This window comes from Stegodyphus dumicola, chromosome 6, assembly GCF_044657685.1.
Source record: "Stegodyphus dumicola isolate Sdum_Otavi_A_Nest chromosome 6, ASM4465768v1".
In the NCBI taxonomy this organism is placed as follows: Eukaryota; Metazoa; Arthropoda; class Arachnida; order Araneae; family Eresidae; genus Stegodyphus; species Stegodyphus dumicola.
In genome coordinates this window covers 72,355,321-72,381,031 of record NC_140773.1, presented here as the reverse complement: position 1 = coordinate 72,381,031, position 25,711 = coordinate 72,355,321, and the positions used below count along the sequence as shown (strand labels likewise).

Here is a 25,711-nt window from a genome sequence, read left to right as displayed (position 1 = left end):
GGCGAACAATTAATTAAAAATATATCTTTTCTATCAACCCATCATTCCATTCTAGGTGTTAATTTTCCAAAATTACTGTAACAGTTAAAAATGATATTTTTTTATTATTCTTAAATGTAGTTATGTAACTAAAATGCATACTTCATGAAACGCTCAAATTTTTGAATCTGCATTTTGTATTGCATATGTATTCAATTTTAGAGAAACATATTCTCTTAATAGTACAACTAGTTGATATAATTACTTACAGTAAATCTAATTGATATTTAATTCCATTTTATACCATGCGTATATTTCATCAACAGTCATTTCTAACGCCATATATTATGTAGTTGGCTACAGAATGTTATGTTTGATTTCAAATAAAGTTTTCTTGTTAAAAAAAGACACACAGGTTTTATAATAAGCATTTCAACTTTAATTGTACATAAAACAACATTCCCACCGGGAAAAGAGTCACATAAATAAAATTTTCAATGAAACTTAATCAATTTTACAATATGTCAGTCACAGCTTCTTCATACACTGAAGAATATTGATCATGGACATATTCATTTATGCAATAGATTAGGTTCCATAAAACCACGTTGTACATCCAGTCCCTGAAATTACGTTTTCAGCAGATACAGTCTAAGGTCTTGATATGTAAGACCTTATTTCTTTAATAGAAATAACAAGCAAGCAATAATCTCTGTGTGTTTATCTTTACTTATTAATGTGTTAAGAAGAAAAACAGAAAGATAAATATACTTTCTAAAATGATACTAGTACAAGAACTAGCATAAATAGCAAATTTAATATTTTTAACTTTTAATGCCCATAGAAAATGTAGATTAAAATGGTACCAAATTTTAAGAATGAAATTTAAACTAAAATAATTTAATTGAATAAATTAGCTCGTCTCCATACTACTATTAATTAAATTTTCAGGTAAAAAACATCTCAATATATTTTTTAGACTGATTGCAATTTAATCAAGCTGGTCAGAAACACAATTTGAACTAATATATGAGAATACGAAAGATCAGATATCATATATCAGATAAATAATTCAAATTTTATTTTAGAAAAATTATGTTCTTTGCATCATGGGCGTTAAAAATATTTCATTTCAAAGCTTGGAATATTGTTGTAATTAAAAACAAAATTAGTCAACTAAAACGAAGACCCGGGGAAAAACCATTCATGTTAAATATTTTTGTAAAAATTGAAGTCAAGGAATTGCTTCTACATTATGAATCGCTTCCGAATAAAAAGTATCCAGCTCCTTAATTCAACAGAAGAAAGATTTTTCGCGCTGAAGAAAAGCAATATTTGCTCATGGGCCACGAAGAAGCACTTATGTCCAACTTGCTTCATCAGGCTTATTCTTGTGTCTTGTAACAATGACCTATTGCTATCGTCCATTATATCTTCAGTAGTGTGAGCATGGCAAGTGAAGGTTCTAATGCAGACTTTCGATTCAATGGCCGAGTTTAGGAAGAAAATAGTGAGAATCTGTGATGTTATAAACGTTTTAAGGGCAACCACGCACGAGCTAGGACATGGTTGTAAGTGCAAACGTTCTCAATGTATTTCTTTGATTTATGATAATGAAGCACAACATACTCTTAAAGCATTTAAATGCACCTGGGTATATTATTGCAGAGAAGCAATATCTCGGCGGGCTTATAAAGCTTTTGCCTGTGATGCGCCGACATCGATGTTTGGGAGTCGCACAAAGTGTTACTCTTATCGAGCAAGTTGCTTGTATGTCAGGCGTTGAATTGGTGCGAAGTTTGTATAAATGTCTTCATTGACACTTCGTTTCGCAGCATTACAAAACACTGGGTTCAAAAATCAGAGAAACTTTAGTCATTGACAAAAATGCACCGGTAAACCGCAGACGAAAACACACAAACCGTGAGCATGCAAGTCTTGAGGACATTATTCCTAAAGTAACTGAGTTTATTAACTTACTCAAATAGAAAAAGTCCATTATTCCTTAAAAATGTGTAAGAAAACCGAAGAAGCTGTAAAATGGAAGACTTCTAATAAAAGAATCAAAGACATACAGCATTTGAAATGATATGCAAGATTTTATCGTTGTGCAGTCATTCTTCATAAAAATGATAATAATTTTTTTAAATGTCCATGGGTTCCTCAACCACCCTGTGTCTAAAACGTTTTATGAAAAACTACTTGGACAGAAGATGTTGCTAATGGTAATGATTATGACAGAACACGTGTTCCCAAGATTAACAGAAGATACTGGGAAGAAGGATTTTAGTCACCTAAAAAAATTTAAAACTTATTTCTCTACGAATTGTTTTTCTGATTTTATAACAGCACTTTTTATCACTGGGATTCCAGAAATAAAAAACTCATTTTCTCCAATTTCACGTTAATGCGCATAAATAGTTCTTCCTCAGGGTCTTCAAATGCAATATTTATTGAAATTCAAAAGAAGCATTTCAAATTAGTGCGGTTAAAACCAAGCACTGATTATGAAACCTAATTCACATAAAAACGTTTCCAGCTTCTTTTATGTGAATTCCAGACTTGTTTGATTTCGATTAAACATTACAGTTCCCAAAACGAAATCATTATTTTCTAACATTAAGCTACAATACATTTAAACAAGTTTTAACAGGTTTTTGGTCCAAAGTTTGTGTATGAATGACAAAATTTGAATATTTGTACTTCATCGATCCAGAGAACAAATATTATCTAAAGGTACATTCTAAAAGCAAACATATACTTGGAATAGCCAGAGCTATGGATCGAATACAGGTCAATTTACACAAAGTAATATACGCCTTTGCTGGGTATAACCACTTCGATTTCTGACTATATAGTTCAAAATAATGATATTTATCACTTATTATTCTTCACTTAGGTTTATTCTTTAAAAGAAACTCCATTATTATTTTGAGATTCTTACGTTATGGCAATATCTATTTCTGACTGAATCTCTCTTCGCGCCGGAACATCATTATTTATGCACATTATACCTGTGAACTTTCATTGCTTTTTTTTTTTTTTTTTTTTTGAATCGTACAAGGAATGGAAGCCCGACTGCTTCACTTCGAAAACTAACATCATTGATATTAATCTGTACACAATTTAATTCAAATCGATTTTATTATAAAGTTCTTCAATTTTAATCTAGATTCATTTATGATTTGATAATCGTATTTGGGAGGAAGCCTGCTAATAAATTTGATGTGTCTTTCGTTATTAAGCAAAGAATTATTTGAAGCCCAAATTTAACAGTCACTTGTTTTGATATTTCGATCATAATTTTTTTCTAAAAATAATTTAATTGTTGTAAAATTCAGGCTACGTGAATACGTTAATTTTTCAGTCAAAAAGAATTTTTCTTTCTTCAACACTTATGAAGCATTCCTTTTAAGACATATTATTTACAAAAGCTAGAAAAATTTTAGCATAGCTCAAAGAATTCGAAATTGTTAATGGAGGAATAGTAGATATTTGTTGGAAGGTTAGTATTAAGGAAATAAAGCATATACATCTTCTGACAGCACTCGAATATATTTGAAAATGGCAAATAGATACACAAAAAATATCAAAATAAAGATGGAAGTTTTTTTTTTATTGGAAGAATATTTATATATCATTAGAGAATAAAATCTAAGAACTTAGGTAACTTTTAATAACCTTCAGACTTTCCTCATTCCAAGTGAAGAATGCTTCATACAGTGATAAATAACATAATTATTCACATATGTCAAAATATGTAAGGTCTGTTATAAGTATTCCAGTCATTTGATAATACGCGGCACATCCAAGAACATGGATTGATTTTCCAAAGCCCTTTTTCTCTGTCTGGCTTATGTAATCATAGGAGCCGATCTGTCATTGGTGACAACTTTTTTCAGTTTCACACTCGCAAATATATTATCCCTGAAAAACAAAAACAAATCATAAGTTTATATAAATTTAAGAATTGCTCTGTATAACTGAAAGTACAAGGTATATAAATATTATAAATGTCCAAATAATTAAAAGCAGTTAATTTACGCATAAACTGAACCAATCTAGATATGCTAGTATGATCTCGAAACGGGTGAACAGCCTATAAGCAAGAACAGGGTAACGATATGCATAAAGAACTGGGGTATTAACTTTGTGAAAGGGACATTGATACAGCATAATTTCACAGAGCTGAACTATTACCTCGGACTTATTAATGATGAGAAAATTTCATAAATTTAGTATTAACATTGTGACAGATATGTATAGTTAACTTACAAAAAATAAAAACACTCCCATTTCCGAAACTTGCAGCTGTTAAAGCATGAATTAGTTGCGTTATTTGCATATTTTTTATCGCGTGCATAATTACGTTCTTATAATTACATGTAATATTATTGGTGGCTTAATAGTTCTCAAATTTCAGAGTTTACGTATCAAACAACAATAGTGTTCAGTTAATAGTTTTTGAAGAGTTCGAGAAAGTCATAAAGTTTTCTTAAAATATACATCCATTTTTTATGGTTTATAAAAGTAATAAAACTGAATAAATACGTTAAATAAAAAAATCTTCATTCAATCGTTTTAAAAACGTACCTCAACGGAATGTTTTGAGCTTGTATGTGACATATGCAATAATACTCTAGAAAAAAGTTACAAAGCATCAAGGAATATTTTTACTCCAAAGTGGTAGAATAGATGGCACTAGTTCTCCAGCAGCACATAGATGGCACTAGTTCTCCAGCAGCGGTTGTGGGGGGTAAGTAGAGCAAGCTCGCAGACGCGTAAGAGCGATTGAAGTGACAAGGCATTTAGAAACGTGGTCTGGCCTGGAGGTGCGAGCCATGATTCTCTATCCTGATCGAGTATCTGAAGCGTGGCCATATCGTTACTGCCAATAGATATTGTGCCACTTTGACAAGATTACGTAAGGCCATCCAACGCAAATGCCTTGGCATGTTGAGGGATGTTGTCCTCCATCATGACAAAGCCCGGCTCCATGCTGCCTTGCCAAACTCAAGAAATGCAGCAAAAATTCAAGTGGGAAATCTGGAGTCACCCGCTCCGCCCCTCCACACAGCCCAGATTTAGCACATAATGACTATTTTCTTTTACCGAAATTGAAGGAAAATTCATCTGAAATGTATTTATCTTCAGACTGTCAAGTGAAAACAGCTGCCAAGAACTGGTTCAATGGACAGCGACGTGATTTCTGTCAAGTTAAAAATGTTGGTCTTGCATTCAGATAAATGCCTAATAGATTATGTGGGTGATATGTGGGAAAATGATAATTAAGTACGCCTCTTAATTCCCTTTTGCATTTTCTCCCTGTTGTTAATAAATATTTTTATTACCCATGTATCTTTTTTTCCTGGATCCATTCTCGTACTTTTAGATTAAAATCAAAATGCGTTTAGAGAATATACTTCTCAAGATCATAAATAAAACATTTTTATTTCGAAAGTGTATTCTTAAATCAATATTGTTTCATAAACATAATTCACTTGAATGATATATTTTATTATAAATGAAGCAGAATTTTTATCTCAAAGTTTATTAAAGACGTCATTCAAAGCCAGTAATTTATATTTAGAACTTAAACGTGTCACTATTTTTTTTAACAATTACACTGTAAACAAATTTCAGTTCAATGTTACACCATTTAATGGTTCAAAGTAAGAGGTAGCACCAAAACATAGTTCACTTGAATTTTTCTTCGCCATCTTCTATCCTATTCTTCTGGAAGCTCCCTTCTATGGGATACGAAGTTCTGACAGCCGGAACCTTCCATACGTGAACTTTCTGACAGCATGAAATTTTCATGCTAATCTCGGCATACAGCGGAAATTGGAATTAGTTGATAATATTCAGGCCTTGATTAGATAATTAACTTTTTGTAATCGTTTGCGAGGTTGAGAGCTTGCCAACCAAAGATGTGCATCTCAGTGTTTGTCATCAAGAGTCTGAGCTCGAATTAACACGCGAACGCCAAGTTTTCGGTTTTATCCGTTTCGTGCACTCTTTGTGAGGTTTTCACTAAATTGATTGTGCAACTTTTTGGTCCCGTTCATTCGCTCTCCCAACACTGTTTAAATTCAGGTTGGAATTCTAGTATTCCTCTTTTCTGCCTCTCAAAGTGGAATGCGACCCTATGGTAATTATTATTCATCTGGATGAGTACTATCACCCCTCTTAATTTGTAAAAGCAATTTAAAATCACTCTGTATGTATAAAATATACAGAATCATTTGTCAGGTTATATGAGTAGTTTCATGTTGAATTAAATTTTTTTTCTTAAATAATTAATTCTCTTATGTAGCAGTTGCACCAAAATTTATCTATGTTGATTTAAATATATTCTGCATTAAGGCTTTGTGATTTAATTTTAAGCCTATGTTTTTTCTCTAACTTATTTTATATAAAATGCTTACATTTCTACAAAGCATGTTACCAAGGGTATGTTTAATCTGCAGAAAAATGGAGTTTGCTCTTGAATTCATTGAACAATATGAATAGCTTTGGAAAATTTTCTTTATTGTGTTAGGTACATAGATGTTGTAATTTATCATGCTTTATAATATATTTTAACAAAAAGTAAATAAAAATTACCATAAATGAAAATTCAAAACATCTTTATGGTTTAGATGCTTGTGATGAAAACACTTAAAGTAAAATTTTGTGTGTGTGTGGGGGAAGGGACAAGGGAAACTTTAGAGATTCTGTCAAACACTTCTACAAAGTCTCCAAATTTTAAACTTAAGTGTCATGGAGTGTGAATGAAAATAAGAACTATACATGGAATAATTTTTTTATATAATATAATAGTAATCATCTAAATATCTGTTAATTATACGTTAGACACAATGTATAATTTCAATTTAATTATGAGAAAGTAATTTCTGTTGTGAGTTCAAATACTGGAGATCTTGAATCTGAAATCTATGTATGTTTGTAAAATAGCAGATCAGTATGAGTTAAAAGCTGTGATTTGTTGTAATCTTTTAAGATTGCTGTGAAGAAAAACTGTAATAAATTACTAGAATTCTGTTATGTGATAATATTAAACAAGAAAGCTGCTAATTTACAGACTTTTCACATGAAGATTTAAAAAACAACAAGAAACTTGTATGAAAATTATTTCAGAACGCTTCATCAGAATATTAAATCTGCTTTTCTGTGGTATGGAAGGTATGTTTAGTGGAGTTAAACAACAAAGGTAATAATAATAAATTTAATTTACAAGTGAAGGTATATCAAACATGAACTTTTATTAAAATTCAGCTCTTGCAGTGAGCGGTTATGTATTAGCTTATTTCTATTGGTGTGTATTTTGTAAAAATATATTTTTAAATACATGCTAATATATTGCAAGTATGTATTTTAATGATACATATTTTATACTTTCGTTCTCTCAAAACTGAATCATAATCTCATAAATGCTAGCCAGATTGCTATGCTAGCCAAATTGTAAATAATTATTGTTATAGGAATGCTGATTTGCATAAGCAATTTCCATATTGCTTACTCACAGAAATAATGAATAAAAAAAAATCAGGAGAAGGGAGCCATAGCAGTAATCAAATAAAAAAATACCATAAAATTTTACGCCTGAGCTCTCAAATAACTTCCTATAATTTACAGTTAATGGATCAAAATAATTAGAGTTAATGGTAAACATAATTATAGTTAACGGTTTAAGGTATTCTCAATTCATGTTGTAATATAGTCCATTTAACGTATTCCTAATTTATGATTCAACATTCCCCATTCTTGGTTCAACCTGTTACCAAATAATGGTTCAGCTAAAGCAAAAATTAAAGGTTCAACCTATTAACAAATAATGGTTTAGCCAAAGCACCAAATAATGGTTTCAATGTTTCACCATCTTTGGGTTTCAACTTTTTCAATACTATAATTTGGTGAAACCTTATAGAGTCATTAGGATTTTTTTAGAGGCCAGCAAGATGAAAAATTATCAAATGCCTTCGCCGGGAATCGAACCACGGACCTCTGAAATACCGGCTCAGTGTGCAGAACCACTACACCACGAAGGACGCTAGGAAAGTGGGAGAAATACCTTACATACTCCCCTTTTTAAAGGGCGACTAAGGTTTTAGGGGACCTAGTCGCCAAATCCTGGGTGCGGAGAATCATCTTCCACAACCCTTTTAGTTCGGGCGCCACTTGTAGAGTCATTAGGATTTTTTTAGAGGCCAGCAAGATGAAAAATTAGCAAACGCCTTCGCCGGGAATCGAACCACGGACCTCTGAAATACCGGCTCAGTGTGCAGAACCACTACACCACGAAGGACGCTAGGAAAGTGGGAGAAATACCTTATAACCTTTAGCCAAATTTTTAACACTGTACTGCATCAGATTCCTTAGATTATTAATAAAAGTAGATAAAATATCATCAAGATATCATATCATTGTAAATAATAAACGAACTTCTTAATCTTGAATGAAAAAAAGCCCAAAAAATCTTTAAAAAAATACCTCTCTTATAATAAATAATAATATTCCTAATATTAATCCAATAATTCAGCTTAATAATTCAGCTTAGTTTTAACAATGCACTGTAAACCAGTGAGCATATTTAAGCTACATTTTCAGTTACTATACTCGAATTCAATTTCATATTTTAACCAACACTGAAACAAATTTTATCAACGCATTTAATAATATCTAGATAAGAATTCGAATTTGTCCATGCATATTATTCTACTTTGATTACTCCATTTTAATAATAGACTTGTATTAAACGTTTCGTAAATGCATTTTAATAGCTCACAATTTTCCTTCAAAGAAATTTATAACATTCTTGCTTTTCCAGGAACTGCAAATGTTGCTATAATTTCCGTTGCGTATATTTTATTTAAATTGCTATATGTAAATTGTTGGAAGCATAGGAAAAACATTTTACTAGATTTTGTTAAATAGAGATGAAGAAAAAGGCAGGATATTTTTTAAATGTTTGCATTTTTCTCACTGAGCCGAATTATTTTCTGCTTTTTTATATATACACCAATATCAGAGATAATGTCTGTGCGCATCTCAATTATCTTCATTTTTCTTTTTTAAAAGAACAAAGAGTGGCAGACAAGTCATTATTTATCCTCCTCTCTAGTGGATAAGCCTATTAAGTCTATATTTAAATCTAATTATTCCAAAAACGTACTAGCAGAACTTTTGACAGAAAATAAGGAAGATTTTCATCCTTATTTTCTGCCGACAATTATGTTTAAAAAGAAATTTACTATGTTTTTGCAAAGAGATTAGGATGATAGTTTTTCAGATAATGCTATACAATGTAAAAAAAGTGCATTTACATGCATTACGAAAACTCAGCCTCTTCAATTAAAACTGAATTCAGAAAATTCGAGTAATTTCCATACCACGGATTAAATCTAAATTTTCGAGCTGTAACATATTTTTAGGACTACGCTTATTTGTAACATTTTATGATGACCCTTCTAGGATTTACATGTACGTCCTAAATAGTTTTCTCTAAATAAGTGCACGTTTAAATTCTTGCGTCTTGACACGTATACAAGTCGTTAGGGCAGTATATTAAGCAAATTAAAGTCTTTAATGCAGTAAATTAAAATAAGATGAATCTAAAATGTAAAAGGGACACTTTATTATAAAAAAAGCAAAATTTCATGTATTAAGCAAAATTTCATGTATGTTTGTGTCAGTTGCATCTGTTGCTTTCAAATAGCTTAGTTCGTTAATCCAGAACACACAAATGCAATTTGAAAGATAAGTATCTTACATTTTAGCGTATGGAAACTAGAATGAAAAATGAAACGGCTCATTTATATAGTGATTCGATGCAAAATTCCATTTCGAGACAAATAGCCTCTTTTGCGCGAACAAAATCAAGGAATATTTTAACTGTACATTGTTAGTTTTATAAAGATTAAATTTCATGCTTAGACTGGCAGTTTCTAAGAAATTTAGTATGAAATAACTTCATAAAAGTTCGAGTTTTATCTCATTACTAATAAACAATAGCAAAATTTCTTCCCAAAAGAGAGTTCTGTGAGAGAAACTGCACTTCAGAATCAAAATTCATCTTAACCCTTTGCGGCACGCAAAAATGTCTTTCTGTACGCACAAAAAATTGAATGAAAAAGGATTTATAGGTTACTTACTCTGAAACTTCTTTATTTATACTATATGGCAGCACAACACAAACTAGTCCATATATTTTAGCCATGTTTAGTTTTTAAAGACCCTCATTTTTCAAATCTTCTACATCTCCAGAATTCTTTCCAGAAATTTTCAAAGAAATCTTCCAGATTAAACTTAAAGATACTCATTTATATTCATTATTATTTTTTAGGATATTAAAGGAATATTGTTTGAAAAGAAATTTATATGTTATTTTCGTGACTGTATGTTATTCTCCTTATTCTATATTAGTTTTAAATTTTTACCTTGAAATCTTGCCTCAAATCGAACGGCAAAAATCAGGTGTCCCCAGAGTGGGACCACTGAGGCACTATAACCAGGCTAGCAACTGTATCTTTGTTTCTCTGCAGCTCTCCAGTCAGTTCATTCACAATAGAGAGGTGGGTCCACATCTGTGTGCAATTTCCTGTTTTTCTTTCTTTCTTTTCTCTTTTTTTTGGGGGGGGGGAGGTTTGGCTATTAACAAAGAAATTCTTGGGGTGACTTTCTGAAGGTCAGGGGTAATTTCATCAGTTAGCTGTTTGGTTTTTCACTAGAGTAGTCTTGTTTTTCTCTTTCGCTTTCGTTAGCGCTTCGTTTTGCTAATTTTGAGACGTTTATTTAATTTTATTTTATAGTTTATAAATTCTAATTGCAGATATAATATTAGTTTATTTTTTTCGGATTTTTAATTATTTTCCAAATGCATCGAAGAGGGCTGACCATTTCTGAATCACTGAAAGTGCTACACTAATGGCCATCAGATAGTGAATCTGATACGATCCGGTACATATGCAAAACATGCATATGCAAATGAAACATGCATATAAAAAGTACAACCCAACATTGCAAAACAGCATTGCAATGTTGGGTTGTGCTTTTTTAAAGGTGGTGTCATTTTCTTCGAAAAATACTACCGTGAAAAAATTGATGAAAGTGTAAATATGAAATGTAAATAATGTAAACACCATATACCCAAGTTACGTTTTTTCATTCATATACATGTAATCATCATATAAACATGAAGAGCTTTTTAGGGGGGGATAGAGTAGCAGGCCTTCCAATGGCACACCCTGGGGTTAATACTAAATCTGCAACGATATTCAGAATCTAGTGTTTTTTAATCGTAGGCAAAATCTCTGACTCTTTCACGCGCTTCCCAGGAATGCTTGTTTCAGCCCTCTTTTCGAAGTTCTATTCATTCAGTGTGCCCGCTTCGGGCACACCCACAGAATCAAAACGATAATTGCTATCTTTACAAAATTTTACTTGTGTACTCCTCTAGGCCTAATTAAACTGCCTACCATTTTTTTTCGAAATTCCAACTTTAAAAGGTAGCGTGCCGGAAGGGGTTAAAAGAATAATACTGAAAATCTTAAGAGAGGGAAATATAAAGTAAACTTTAATACTGAAAAATTTAAACTAGGAGTTTACTCTAAAAATTTCAAAATTTTAACGTAAATCACTAATAACATGTTGAGTTTGAAAGATTCAGCCATCAGTAACAACTAAACTTTTCAGAAACGCTATATCTTTACTTTCCGGAGACTTGTCCAAATAAATTTATAAAGATCATGATTTTTAATACCTTTTACTTTTTAATGAGATAATTAAGAGCAAGCACAAAAAACTATTAATTCTTTTCCGAAAATTTTACCTTTTTAATTCATTTTTAAGCATTTCTTTTTTCACTATGAAAAACACTGTTTGTAAAACTTGTATTTTTCTAATTAAAAATTGAAATCAAACATTTGCAGCTTATCCATAAATAATTTTTGTATTTGCATGTTTTAATCCTTTTTTATTTTCTAACAGGACAAAAAAATCCTTTTTCATTGTCATTTCTTTCCTGAAGGTATTTAGCAGTCCTCCCTGGCATAAAAAAGTATGTTAATGAATGGAAATTTCTTTCTTTCGTTTAAAGAGTAAAAATTATATATCATGTGCTGCTAGTATTTTTACATCCCACCCCTCAAGTTGAGACAACGGAAATAAGATTTATGGTAAAGTATTTATTTATATTACATTGGAAACAGAGCGTAACATACTGATTATTTCTAAGAAGAAGTATGTTTTCTTTTAATAGAATTAAATCATCTTTTTCCTTAACAGTTAATCATAATTTTTTGCTTTTCTCCTTTTTTTACTCTAATATGACAGAAATGATCTTTTAATGAAAGGACACGGATAAAATTAATTACACGTGCACTCACTATTACGAGATGAAGTTTAAATAAGAAGTATCATTATTTTCTTTCATTGCTGCTTTTAATAACTCTGATTTAAGAAATTTTCTTTTTATAGGAAAATGAAATGTAGATTAATATAATATTATATATTTTAAGCATGTGACATTTTAATGAAACAAGTTAAAGCAATCAATCGTCTTCGAAATAGATTAAGAGAAAATAAAGAGCTAATTAAAATCGTGATCTGGTTTTGTTTAGTTTATTATGGCAAAGCACACTAGGGTTATCTGCCTAAAGAAAGGGATGCCTTTGTGGAGGACTTTCTAAGGGAACTGGCTCGTATACAAGTTATACATACAAGGAAAACCACGAAATCCCCTATGCAGCCAGCCCGTTTGCCTGGATTCGAAATCAGGTCGGAACTACTAGTGTTCAGGGATTTAACCGTTCGGCCGCTAGTGGGAGGGGTCCAGAAATCACGGATTTAAACATTTATTATACACTACTGCATCCTTTGAAGCAGTTTTAGTTCGTTATTAATGGCTATTTGGGGATTTTCAAAACATTTGAAAGAGGGATGCGCGAGACTTGAATCAATATGTATATATTGTGCCCGTGCCCGTATAAATTGTGCCCGTGCCCGTATAAATTGTGCCCGCAAATATGTATATATTGTGCCTTATGGGAATTTATTTTTCCAGCCGTTGTTTATATACAAATATTTTTATTTACAAATATAACAAATGTGTATAAATGACACATATATTTACGTTTTGCCTTTCAAATTTTAAACTATCAGTTTTATAGAACTTTCAAAGTCTAACTTTGTTCCTCTTCTTATAATCATTATACGTATATTTAAGTAAACTTTATGCTCATTATAAAAGAAGCAGTTTGACAGTTTGACAATAGCATAAAAACTGACTGAGATATTTAATTTAAAATTTTCGAATTTGGGATATTTTGCAACATTTTCAACTTGTTTAGTTAATAAATAAACTAAAATAATTCGAGGTTGATTTTTTCTCCTTAAATGCCATGCAATGGTATTGCTTTTCTGTTTAGTAGGAAGTAGCATTCTTTAGTTTACACTCTTTAACAGTTCTTGTAGACCCCAAAAAATGCACACAAGTAATTTATAAGTTATCGAATCTATAAATACATTATTAATAGTCTTATTGTATATATATATATAAATATTTGCAAAATATAAAAAACTGGACGACTTTGCTCTAAGCGAACAAGCAACCTCTAATTAACTTTCCGCAATTTCAGGATCTTCCTTCTAGACCAGTACTTTCGGGAACGTTCGAGCTTGTTACGTAACCGCTTCTATAACATGAACCTTATAAGAAATAGACTAACCCAAATGGGTTTTTTTCCCTCTTCTGAGGCGTTCCCGGCTGTCACCTTGATCACATCCGAAGGAGTAGGGACGACTTGCAGAAATTTAACAGTGGTTTCCTATTGCAGAGTATATAATTGTCAAGTAAAAGCTGGTTGTAGAGCCTCATTGCACAAATTAGAATTTCTCCATATTTTTATTTTTGAAATTGAGATTCATTTTTAAAAATTTAGCATATTTATTATCTCCATATTTTTATTTTTGAAATTGAGATTCATTTTTAAAAATTTAGCATATTTATCAAGCATAATTAACGTTCCAAATAATTATAGAACTATTGCATGCTTTTAGGGCTGGACATTATTTTTAGCTTTTCCTACGCTGTAAGGAAATTTGTAACTACTTCTTTTAGAAAATAATATTTTAAATCTGAACTAATAAAAAATTTCAAACAAGCAGTTTTCTCTTGCAATTTTTATGCTTTTTATTGGTGTAAATAAGTAAAAAATACTAAAATATTTAAAAACGAGTTTTTGAAAGTTTTGTTTAAAATTCTAAATTGTGCTGCTTTTTTAAAATTATAGATGAATATTATAGCACAATTTCTATAAAGGAATTTTATTTCAATTATATTTCACAATACATCATAGTGATAAACACTTTTGACTCCTTGATAACCTTTATACATTTAGTTCTAATATTAAAATTGTATTTAACCCTAATAATTTATTTCGCTTGTATTTTATAGTGATTATTTTTTAATTTGTTTTTAGTTCTGCATAAGATTTTTTTTATTTACTGTTAATTAAACTTATTAGCCCAAAGGGGCGGTAGCCTAGAAAGGCTGTTAGTTTGGAAGCGGCATTTTGCGTTGTTTCACTATAAATGTCCGTGTCTCCTTGCAAATTGTTGTTACCAAATATTATCGCCCTATATTATATTTAAAGAAATTAAATAATGATGAATCTGCATGAATACATGTATGTTTCTCGCACTGGGACAAGAACGACAGTATTTAGAACCATCAAATTTTGAATAATGTAATCCTCCACCCGAACATGGGCATCTGGACGGCTGAATTTGGAATTTGTTTTAATCTATTTCATATTTTGTAAAACTTTAACGAATTTTTGATTAACGAACTCAACGAGTTCCGAGAGAGCACTGCACGGAAAATAACAGTTTTATCTCCAGTGCAGAAATTCTAAAGATATGCTGTTTTCAAATGTATGTGATTTACGGGCGAAGAACATGATATTCAATAAATATAGGTAACACACAAAACGTTAAAAAAAGGTTCCTTTGGGCGTAATATAAAATCTGTGTGCTTCTAGATTTTATTTTACCTTTTTTTTCCCCTTCATTACACTCAGAAAATTTTATGCTCGGAATTTTATAAATTACTAAAATAAATATTTCACTTTAATTTTAATAAGTTAATGATGATATAATCAAATAAATTATTGTTTTTTAATGTTATTATAGTTTTGAAAATCACTGCCTGAAAATGGTTATTAAATAAAAATAAAAAAAGGTTATCAAATCTTGTTTAATTTTACTTTATCTATTTCAGAGCATCACGTACTATCAATCTTATTTAATTTTACGTTATTTTATCTTATTTAATTTTACGTTATTTGTACGCAAAATTAAGTTCATAAATTTTTTGCCTAGAGTTTTTACCGTTTTACCAAAGTAAAGATGTTTGTACCAGAATTACGCATGAAAAAAAGTGCTTTAATGAGATATGTTAAATCCTATTTGGAAAAAACTGTGGCTTTCATAATCTCATCAGTATACAACGTATCACATTTAATAATTAAAAACAGCTATGTGATACAAACGCCATAGCTTTCACTGGTTAAAGTAAAGCAGATCGTCCCTACTCTTTCTTGCCGACATGTGGGTGACGCTCGCCCTGCCCGCTAGGTTAGTCTCTCTCTTATAAGGTCCATGTTCTATAATTAGAGAACTCGAGCTATTTTGCGTTTCTGCCTCTACCGCTGTTAGGATCTATGCTGCCGCTCTCATCTACCTCCCTTTGTTAGAATACTATGACGCAGTGAATTTAATCTTATTTGGTAAAGAATGATAATATGCCTTTTGAATTGAATAAAGATATGGAGCTATAAATTTAAATTCTTCTGTGTCATTTCATGCCAAGCTTCATTCATGTGCCCGACTGCCAAAATATTATATATATATATTACATATTGAAGTTTTATTCCTTTAAATTCATAATTTAGATGCAAATAATATTATGCATTTACTATAATGAAGCTTTCCAATATTTTCTGAAAGAGTAAGTTTGTAAGATTTCTTAAATAAAATCTCCTTTTTGGAAAACTTTCCACGTCACTCTCCACGGAAATACTTAATCTGGTGAGATTAGAAAGCATTTCTTATACTGACATTTTATATTTAGTTACATACAAATGCTAGCATTTCGCTCTTGCATCTTTGTAAGAGGTTTAACAGCGGCCGAGTACTAAAGTGTTTGAACACTGATAACTCTATCCGAGGCTTGAATCCCGGTGAACAGGCTGGTTGCATGGACGCTTTTCGTGTATAAGAACAAGTTTCTCCTAGAAAGTCCTTCACGAAAGCATACCTCCCTTTAGGCAGATAGCCCTCGAGTGCTTGGCATAACCAAACAATCCATTTTTCTACTGTCTATGATTATTATATTCACTTTTAAAGTAAAATATCTCGCTCACCTTTTTATCGTACGGGAGTGAAACATTTTGTATTTTTCTTATGATAAGTATAAAACTTTCTTAAAGAAAAGTATAGGGGCTTGGAGAATGTTAAAATATTAGGTTTTGTGATTTTAACAAAACTGATTTTTTTTTTTAATTTAAATATTCAAAAAAGATGAATATTTTCTTTGAAGTATTTTAGTGACTGGAAGTATATGTATACGATCAACTTTTGCGAAATTAATTGAGCGGGTAAAGACTTTTGTAGTCACGATATATATTAAAAATTATATGTAAATATTCCAGCTCTTTATTTATCATAATATCCATTTATTTTTGAGTCATACAATTTAGTTAAAGAAAGAAATTAAAAGAAAACAAAATATGAAAATTCAGATTTATTTTTTTAATACTCGAAACAGGTCTGTCGTTTTAAAAAAATTCTAAAATATTTTGCTTGATTTTCTTATCATATGCAACTATCTTTATAGCATAATATGGAAAACTAATAAGTATTTTAATTCTAGAAAAAAAGACAGAATATTTCATATCTGCATGATGGGCTTTTAATAGTAAGCCGTAATATTTTATCCGTTCTGTTTTTAATTTTCTTCTTCTTTTATAGGACGTGATAGTTTTAAAACTTGAGCTTTTCTGTTCAACGTAAGCTGAAGCATCGTAACTTCGATAAGGGTTTTAACACATTTTTTTTATGTGCCGTCTTTGGAATAGGACGTCGCTAAATCTCAGTTCCAAGCAGAAAGCTTCCATCATTGGCCAAGTGGTTTAAGCAGTGGTCACAAGCTTGCGGCTAGCGGACCCCATGCGCCTCCAGAAGCAACTTTATCCGGCTCGCAAATACATTTCAACTAAGTATTTGATGCAAAATTTCAATATTTTAATTACTTGAAGTGTGAGTTTTCACTATTGTCATTGCCATTAAAAACGAAAGTAAATAACATCCATAAATAAAATCTATAAATGTAACTAATTAATTTAAAGCTTGATATAAGTCGTATTCAAAGATTCGAAGATATAAACTTGATTGATATTTATTCGTACTTGTCAAGAGATAACCATACTCAGTTACGAATTTTTGCACTAAGAATAATTGTTTTGCTTGGGAATACTTGCGAACAGCGTTTTCTCAGAATTGAAAATTAATAATAAATTAACCCTATTGATTGATGAACGTCTACGATCCGTGAAGAAGATAATTTCTAGTAATTTGATTTCCAAGTATACGAATTTTATCAGAATAGAAATGTCAGTGTCAAGCTGTGGTAAGAAATTAAGAAGTTTATAATCATTTACATACAAACATATGTAACTTTTTTTAACGAAGAAAATTTTCATGAATGAGAGACTGAGACAAAGTTGTCATAATTTATTCCCAAGTCTTTTCCCACTTAGAAAGTTTTCTCTGAAAATATAAAAACGTTTCCATAATTTATTTATTTTTAGTTTAATTTAAAGTAAGTTATTTAATGGTTAATTGACATTTCAAATAAATGCCAGCCTGAAAATTTAATATTTAGTTTCCAATATATTTGAATTACAGAGTGTAACCAATAGAAATTTTTCAAAAATATAAATAAATATAAATTTGTATTTTTGCAATATAATCGTTTACATATGTTTTGATAAATGTCAAGTAATTGAACTAACAAGTAGTTAAAATATTTTTGTTTTGTTGACCAAAACGTTTCAATTTATTAAAAACGTCTGCCCCATATGCTTATTGCGTTCATATCGAGCATTCGGCCCGCATGTAGTTTGATATCACTGGTTTAAATTACGAATAGATTTTACTTCAATACGTGTTTGTTCTTAAGGGCTCAATGGGTTGGCTGTAATAGGATTTTGTGGTTTTCTTTATGAGTAATGTATCGTGTTAACGCGTATAAGAAGCTTGTTTTTATAAACACTTTTAATCTCAATATGCTATTACAAGTAAAGTTTAAAATGTTTCTATCACATTACAAGTAATAATCTTTGTATTAAATCTATGAGAAAAAAACATATGGAAATATTCTTAACTGTAGTGTTCTTTAAAAAAATTTCATATGGTGCACAATTTTAGGAACAAACACAATTAAAAATATCGTACAGTATTAATCACTGAATCGTGTCGGTTAGGGAACTTTGTAGGCTATAACTTAATTGCGATTTCATTACAAAAATAACGAAAAGTAGAGATATGAAAGGAATTAAGGGGAAAATGACATTTATTACTCAGCTCGCGCAAGATCGTTTTAAGACTTAGGTCTGTCAGAAAAATTCAGTACCTTTAAAATCAAAAACGATTGAATTTTTATGTAAAATTTTACATCTTGCATACAAATCCCTTTTTATTTTCATGCACATCTGGTTTCCCATCTAAATTACTTGTACATATTTAGAAATAAATCTCATTCATTTCGCGGATAAGTTGTCAAGATAGTGAAAGTAGATGTAGACTTGCAATCACTCATTTTCAATATCTGATATTTTATTAATTAAATCACAATTAGTTTTATATAAAGATGTTCTGTAAAGATTCTGTAAGCAGTGTAAGTAAGTTCTGTAAAGCAGAGAGCATTTGCCGCTAAGTTATTATTTCACATTTTCATGATACTCGTAAAAATCTTGATAGTTATTATTGATGGAACTAATGAACTTAACTTTTATAATGCTGGTTCATAAAAGACATTCTCGATCATGTGGAAAACGTAACATTTATCACATTCTCTCATTAGAAACTTGATTCTAAGGTTGTTTTTATCGGGTGATCCAAACGTTGCGCATATAAGACTTTCAAAAATTGCAGATGTTTCAAATTGAATATTAGTGGCAAATTGTTTACATTAGGTTACAAAAAATATATCACTTGACATTGCAGTTGCAGTTAACACTCTTAGATTTAGAATCGTTTGTTTGGCGTATGATGGAGATTAATTCTTCCCCAGCAAAACGAATATTTATGTTTGAGTATCATTTCGTAACACATTCTTACGAAAACGCTGTTGAATCATTTATTGATGTTCGTGCACGGTAATAAATTTTCGCTTGGCAACCTGATTTTGAGAATATGAAAGCTTTCATTGTAAGAAATTTTCTTAACACTCTTTGCTGGTGACTGTAAAACTTTATTTCTTACTTCGTCCAATTTGTCTAACCTCGGAAGAGACGAGAGGCCATTTCATTTTTTATTCTTCCACTTTCTCAAAATCAGGTTACCAGTTGGAGAATCGTTGTCTCGTTAGGTTCGCGAATATCCAGGAGAGTATCTTAACTTAAATAAAACACTTCAATAAAATTTCCATAAGAATGCTTCGCGTTGTAACATTCCACCATAAAATTTCGTTCTGCTTGGGGAAAACTCATTTTCATCTTACACAAAAAAAAGGCTTTTAAAGCAAACAGCAACAAAAAAAAAAAAAAAAAAAAAAAAAAAAAAAAAAAAAAAAAAAGCTTTTAAAGCAAAGCAAACTGCAACCAAAATGTCACGTGATATATTACATGTGACAGTATAAGGGTGTCGTCCATTGAAATTATTCGTACCCAGTTTGATGTGTACTTGACGTTTTGATCCCCTGATATTATTTGTAATAAATTTTAAAGTTATGTTTTTTGAATCTACATGAACTTGATTTTCTTGCTACTCGTTCAAAACGCACTTGCTGCGCGTTCGTTTAATCACGTATCTGTAACCACTGTGATTGTTGTCAGAAATCATCAATGTATCTTAATCATTTTTAATATATGCAAATATTAAATAAAACACACACAGAGAAAAACTATTGAAATTACTAATTTCTTTTGCAATCTTTGGAGTTTGAAATGTGAGTTACAGATTTCTGTTTGTGCTCAATTATAGGACAGATATAACACAACGAATAAGATTAAATAAAACTTTGTCCTCTTGATTGGTATAACGGTTGGCATTGCTGGGTAGCGTACCATTCAGCCTACGCTCGAATCATGGCTTGGATGTTTATGAGGGTACAGTGTTTTTATGTCGCACTCAAACTATACAGCAAGGCGAAATTTATCTTCTATGGCTTGGTGGCAGGAGGAGAGAAGTTAAGACACCTTTGAAATTGTGAGATGGAGATGTTTTCTCAAAATTGGGATGGAGCTGGATAAAGACGTACTCTAAGGTGCTCAGCCATCATGCCAACACAGAAGCAAATCTACGCTTGTTTCCACCATAAAATTCGTGGATTTATACTAATGTTACTGTCAGGCAAAGACCAAACAAATGTAACTGCCTTAACAATATCTTCATCAGAGGCATTTTGGATTGGCGTATTTTAGCCATTTAAACTCATATGAAGATAATGTGCGTCTGACAACTTACCTGGCTTCTTTTTCAACCGCTTCGGCTGGTGGGAGATCGGATTGTGAGGAAGGAGTAGGGCTGGTCTGGGAATGGCCGCTATTAGCGTCATTGCAGAAACCACTGTCATTGCTGCTGTGGAGGGAGGCAGACGTGGGCAGGTTAGGTGGAGGCACTGAGATGGGAAAAGGAGCAGTCAGGGACCTCCTTGGCGATCGGAAGATTTGAGGCGTCTCCTGCAGCTCTTTCAGAGGTGGATGGTGGAATTTGATGGAAGCATAGGTAGGATTTGCAGCAGGTGCAGCGGTCGGGTGGTTGGCATCATGCAGGGGTGTTCTAGGCGGCTGTTTGGATTTCACTGGTGTTGCCTGAAATGAGTGATATTTACATACATTATGACAAGACGTTTTATTCATTTGTGCATTCATTGTCCATATGAACGTTTTTCTCTAAGGATATATTTTTGAACGTAACTGAAAATATGTTTATATCAGTAAAGAATTAACAACAACTTCATCAGAGTTCGTTGCCCATATAAAGATTTTTTTCCTAAGCTTATATATTTTGAAGGTTATTCAAAATATGTTTATATCCGTACAGAAGGATCATAAGAAATTAGTTACAGATATAATGTACTTGGAAACAGATAGAAAGCTACAAATACTGAAGTATAACAAAATTCGACTTAACTCATAATAGACATCAATTAATGCGTAACAGCTGCCGATAGAATTAAGAGGGAGGTTAAATTTCCAAAATAAGTCGCTCCGTGAAATAATCTTAAGTTGCATATTAAAACTCTGAAATAAGTAAAAAGAAAGCTAATTACGAATGTGGTTAGTCTTTTTGTGATATAATCATTTCGTAAAATCATTGCCATTTCATGTAGTTCTTGCCATAAAATGTAATTAAAATTATAAATAATGTAACAAAAGCTGTACAATGTCTCTTTTCTCCACTTTTCCTGTTTCTTGATGCGGCTGCGAACTAATTTTCTCAATCTTCTTTAGATGCTTATTAAAACATGTAAGGGGAAAGTAACGATTTTTTGCTGGAGATTTTTTTATGTTTGTTCGGAGTATTTTAGCTTAGCATTTCATATGATCACAGTATTTCACAGTTTCAATTATCAATATTTTTTAATTTAATATTATTATTTTAAGTCTAGAGTATCTAAATAGATATCAAATGAGACCGAGTTTAGATTAAGAGATGATCGAATTTATTTTTTTGCGGTTTTCTTTATTCTTTTGTCTGTTATTTCTTCGTCTAGCCATAAGCCACCTTAGCAAAACTGATATTATACTGGTATATTTATTCCCAAACCCGATATGTTTACTATGGGTGTGATTGTAAATTGCTGAATACTTGATCTTTTTACGTTTTCAGTATGCAATGGAAAGTATAAACTAGGAAAAACTTTGGTAATTTCCCAATAAGTGTCTTAAAATACGATCCAGGTCTGCTTAAATCGCTATATGTAAAACATGGCTGTTCTCCAATTAATCTTGATATTTACCAACTTAATCACTGAATTTCATTTAAAATTTGTATACTATATGGAACTGAAAAAATGCAGAAAAACATCAGTAACACCCTAAGTATCCAATTGGCATTATGATTTTGCACAAAAGGTCGTATATGCAAATATTGACTAAATATATGACATAAAACTATAAGTTGGAAGTTCGTTTTAATGAGATTCTTCAATTAAATCTTCTCTTTTAAACATTTCTTATGGAAAGCTTTGTCTGTAGATGTAATCTAAAGTATAAAGTAATTCTTTTAAAAAGAATAATTTTATGTCGAATTTAAGATTGAAATAATTCATGTTTATTCTAACATCAGAGAAAGCAATAAGCTGATCAGATTATATAATATTTGTCCAATTTAGTAGTTTATAATTGAATATTATTATGATAAATGAATAAACGATACACAATTTTATGGACAATAACATTATTCGGTGGTTTTCAATGTGAAATCAGTAGAAATGTTTTAGTTTCTTAAAATTAGTTTTCATATCTTTTTCTCTCTGAATATTCCCTTTCCCACTGAATTAAATACTTTCCTATCTTAGTATACTTCCTTGCAGCTTGAAAGTTTCATAATTACAAATTTATTGTGATTGAGATAAAATTAATTTTTGTCCAAAAATAAAACTGATTTTGAAAAAACAAGATTAGCGAATAAATAATTTAATATCCACATCTTGCGCATTAAAGCATTCATTATCATAGTGTTTGCTCACATACATATGCTTGTATGAAAACCTTTTCTTCACACGTCTGGATATTTTACAGCTGACGTGTTTAAAAGCAAATAGAATGATGGAAAAATCCTGATCAGCAACAGGATTAAGAAATTTCAGGATATAAAATTAATAATTTTTTTATTATATAGTGACATTTTACTAGGACGACCACATGTTCTTCTAGATGATTTTGGTTTTCTGTGAAATAATTTTTTTATTATATGGTGACATTTTACTAGAACGGCCACATGTTATTTTAGATGATTTTGGTTTTCTGCGGAAGATTTTGACTTAAAAAATATGACTGTCAAAAAAGTTCTTTGGCACCCTTATTTAACTGTATTCTCAGAAATTTGCGTCCCTTTTAGAGTTAATTGTGTTAGTAAGCTGGCATATTTAAAAGGCTTTAACTTCTGTGTTTGCATTATTTCGATTGATGGATCTAAGAAATTAATTATAATTACTTAATAATTACTACTTAGTTTTATTTATCAACTTATAATTACTTAATTTTATTTATAGTAAAGGAGCACATGCCCAGCCGAAAAGATAGTACTCCATATTCGAAAAATCTATCCCCGAAATGAATTGAGTTAGAAGAAAATGACCCACTACAAAGCTGTAGAACATCATCTGCGTAATGGGAATCGAAATTATTGCACTATCACACAAAATGTACTATTTGCGCGTTATTTTGTTACATTCTTTTATACATGATGAACAATATTCTGTCAAATATCTGTCATACGCATAAAGGTGTTCATTAATTAATCTGCACAACTCATCGTCTTTACGCATAGACCTTGGACTATTCCAAGTATATCTTTATGTTTAGGCTTATCCATTACAGATTGCTCGAACACCTGAATATCGGAGGTATGTTTTGTTAGAGACATGGGAATAGGCCATTGGTCTTTGGAGGTGGAAAATGAATTGAAAATGATTTTGCCAGTTGGTTTCAGATCGAAGGAAAATTTTGATATGAGACATAGAAGTATCTCTGACTAGTTTTTGATTTTCTGATTTTGATTTCGACTGCTTCTGATTTTGATCTTGATTGATTCTGATTTTCTGATTTTGACTTTTAGCGATTTTTGTAGCAGAAAGTGATTACACTCGCTGTAAAATATTATCATCTCATACATAATCACAAGCATAGGACGTCATCATTAGCTCCAAGATAATCGCACGTCTTATGCTGGCGTGGATATTCCAGATTTTGTGCCCTATCGCATACAGAGATAATAACGTTCTTGATTTGGCAGTATTAAAAATTAGAGAACTTTCTATGGCTTTGACTTCTAAGCTTTATGATTCCATGACTATCTAAGCTTAGACGGTGATGAAAAAAGCAAGTAGTCTAAAACGTTAACACGAGATACCTGTCTTAGACATATATTAGACATATATCTGACGACGAATATAGGATCATTAATGTGAGTGCATTTTTGGATGTTGATTCATAGTAATGTAATGCTACTGTACAACATTATAACTGATCATTTTAATAAAGCGTGCTTCATAATGGGGGTTATGTCTCATTAATTAATTATCTTTTCTTTTTTGCAGGGAGCACTGGAATTGCATTTTTTAATTGGGTATATCCAATTTACGCTTACTTTACGATAAACGTGAAGTACGCTGTCTACTATGAAAAAGGATCCTTCGGACTTCCCACTACGTCCTTTTGGAAACTGTGCATGTTAATATTGCATGTATATTTAAGCTAAAGTAATATTGTAAAGGATTCTCCCTCCTCCTTACCACTTGCCTTGGTGGTGTAATTGGGAGCCCATCCGACTCACATTCGGAAGGTTCGGAATTAGAGTCCCGATGAGGGCATTGCGGATGTCTCACGCTATAAAATCTAAAATAAACATAATCACTCTACAAATGGCGTCTGAATTAAAATATCACCAGTGAAGAAGAACGTACACTTAACGCGTACCTTTGTAGAGTAATTGGAAGCCTGTAAGGCTAGCAATCAGGCTGTAGGGAGTTCGAATTCTGGCAAGGGCACTGCGGATTTCTTCTATAACCTGCTCTAAAACGTAATCATTCTATAATGTTTAAAATCAATATAATGTTTTCTTTCCACTTGCTGCATTAAAAACCTGAATACCCTTATGAATACAAGTAATCTCTACAGAAGTTACATAATTATTTGATTTTATTGCTAGTATAAAAGATAAATAAATTAATATCGGTCTAAACTCTGTACTGCATTTAAATTTCATTTGTTGCTCATCATGAAAAGTAAATTAAACAGACATCTATCTATCTATCTCTCTATATAGAAAAGGATATACTATCTCCCTCTCTCTATATATAATATATATAATGGCCATGCAACTATAACTGTAACGTTCACGCGCCATCTAGATGAGCGCTCAGACTAGATGTTTACGATGACGAATGCAGATGCGTACTGTAACATTCTTTTTTTCCTTTCCTTTTCATTTTTAATGTATGTAAATACGTAGCAGTTTAATAATAACTCGAGCAGTTTTAGTGATTAGAGATGATTATTAGTGATGTTTCTCCTATATATATGTATGTGTGTGTGTGTGTAAGAAAAATAAAGAATATGTAAAAGATTAAATTAGCAGAGTAAATTAATTTTCCTTCTCCATTCTAAAAGTAGTAACCTCTATTTGCACTGCGTTATTTCGAGACTATTCTATGTCATATGATTCTTACGTAATTCGGATGATGTAAATGGTTCTAAAACTAAAGCAGCCAATGGTAATT

General features: G+C 31.2%; 1 protein-coding gene across 2 annotated transcripts in view; it reads right to left on the bottom strand.

The window, feature by feature from the left end:
* Positions 1-395: 395 nt before the first annotated feature.
* The window catches only part of LOC118191452 (BAR/IMD domain-containing adapter protein 2-like), a 509,223-nt gene continuing 483,907 nt past the window's right edge, over positions 396-25,711 (bottom strand). For both annotated transcript variants that reach the window (XM_085818518.1, XM_035362253.2), the window contains exons 14-15: positions 20,728-21,074; positions 396-3,906 (exon numbers count right to left, since the gene is read on the bottom strand). In XM_085818518.1, coding sequence (XP_085674644.1) covers positions 3,834-3,906; positions 20,728-21,074 — 420 coding nt within the window. In that variant the 3' untranslated portion in view covers positions 396-3,833. The remainder of the gene's footprint in view (positions 3,907-20,727; positions 21,075-25,711) is intronic.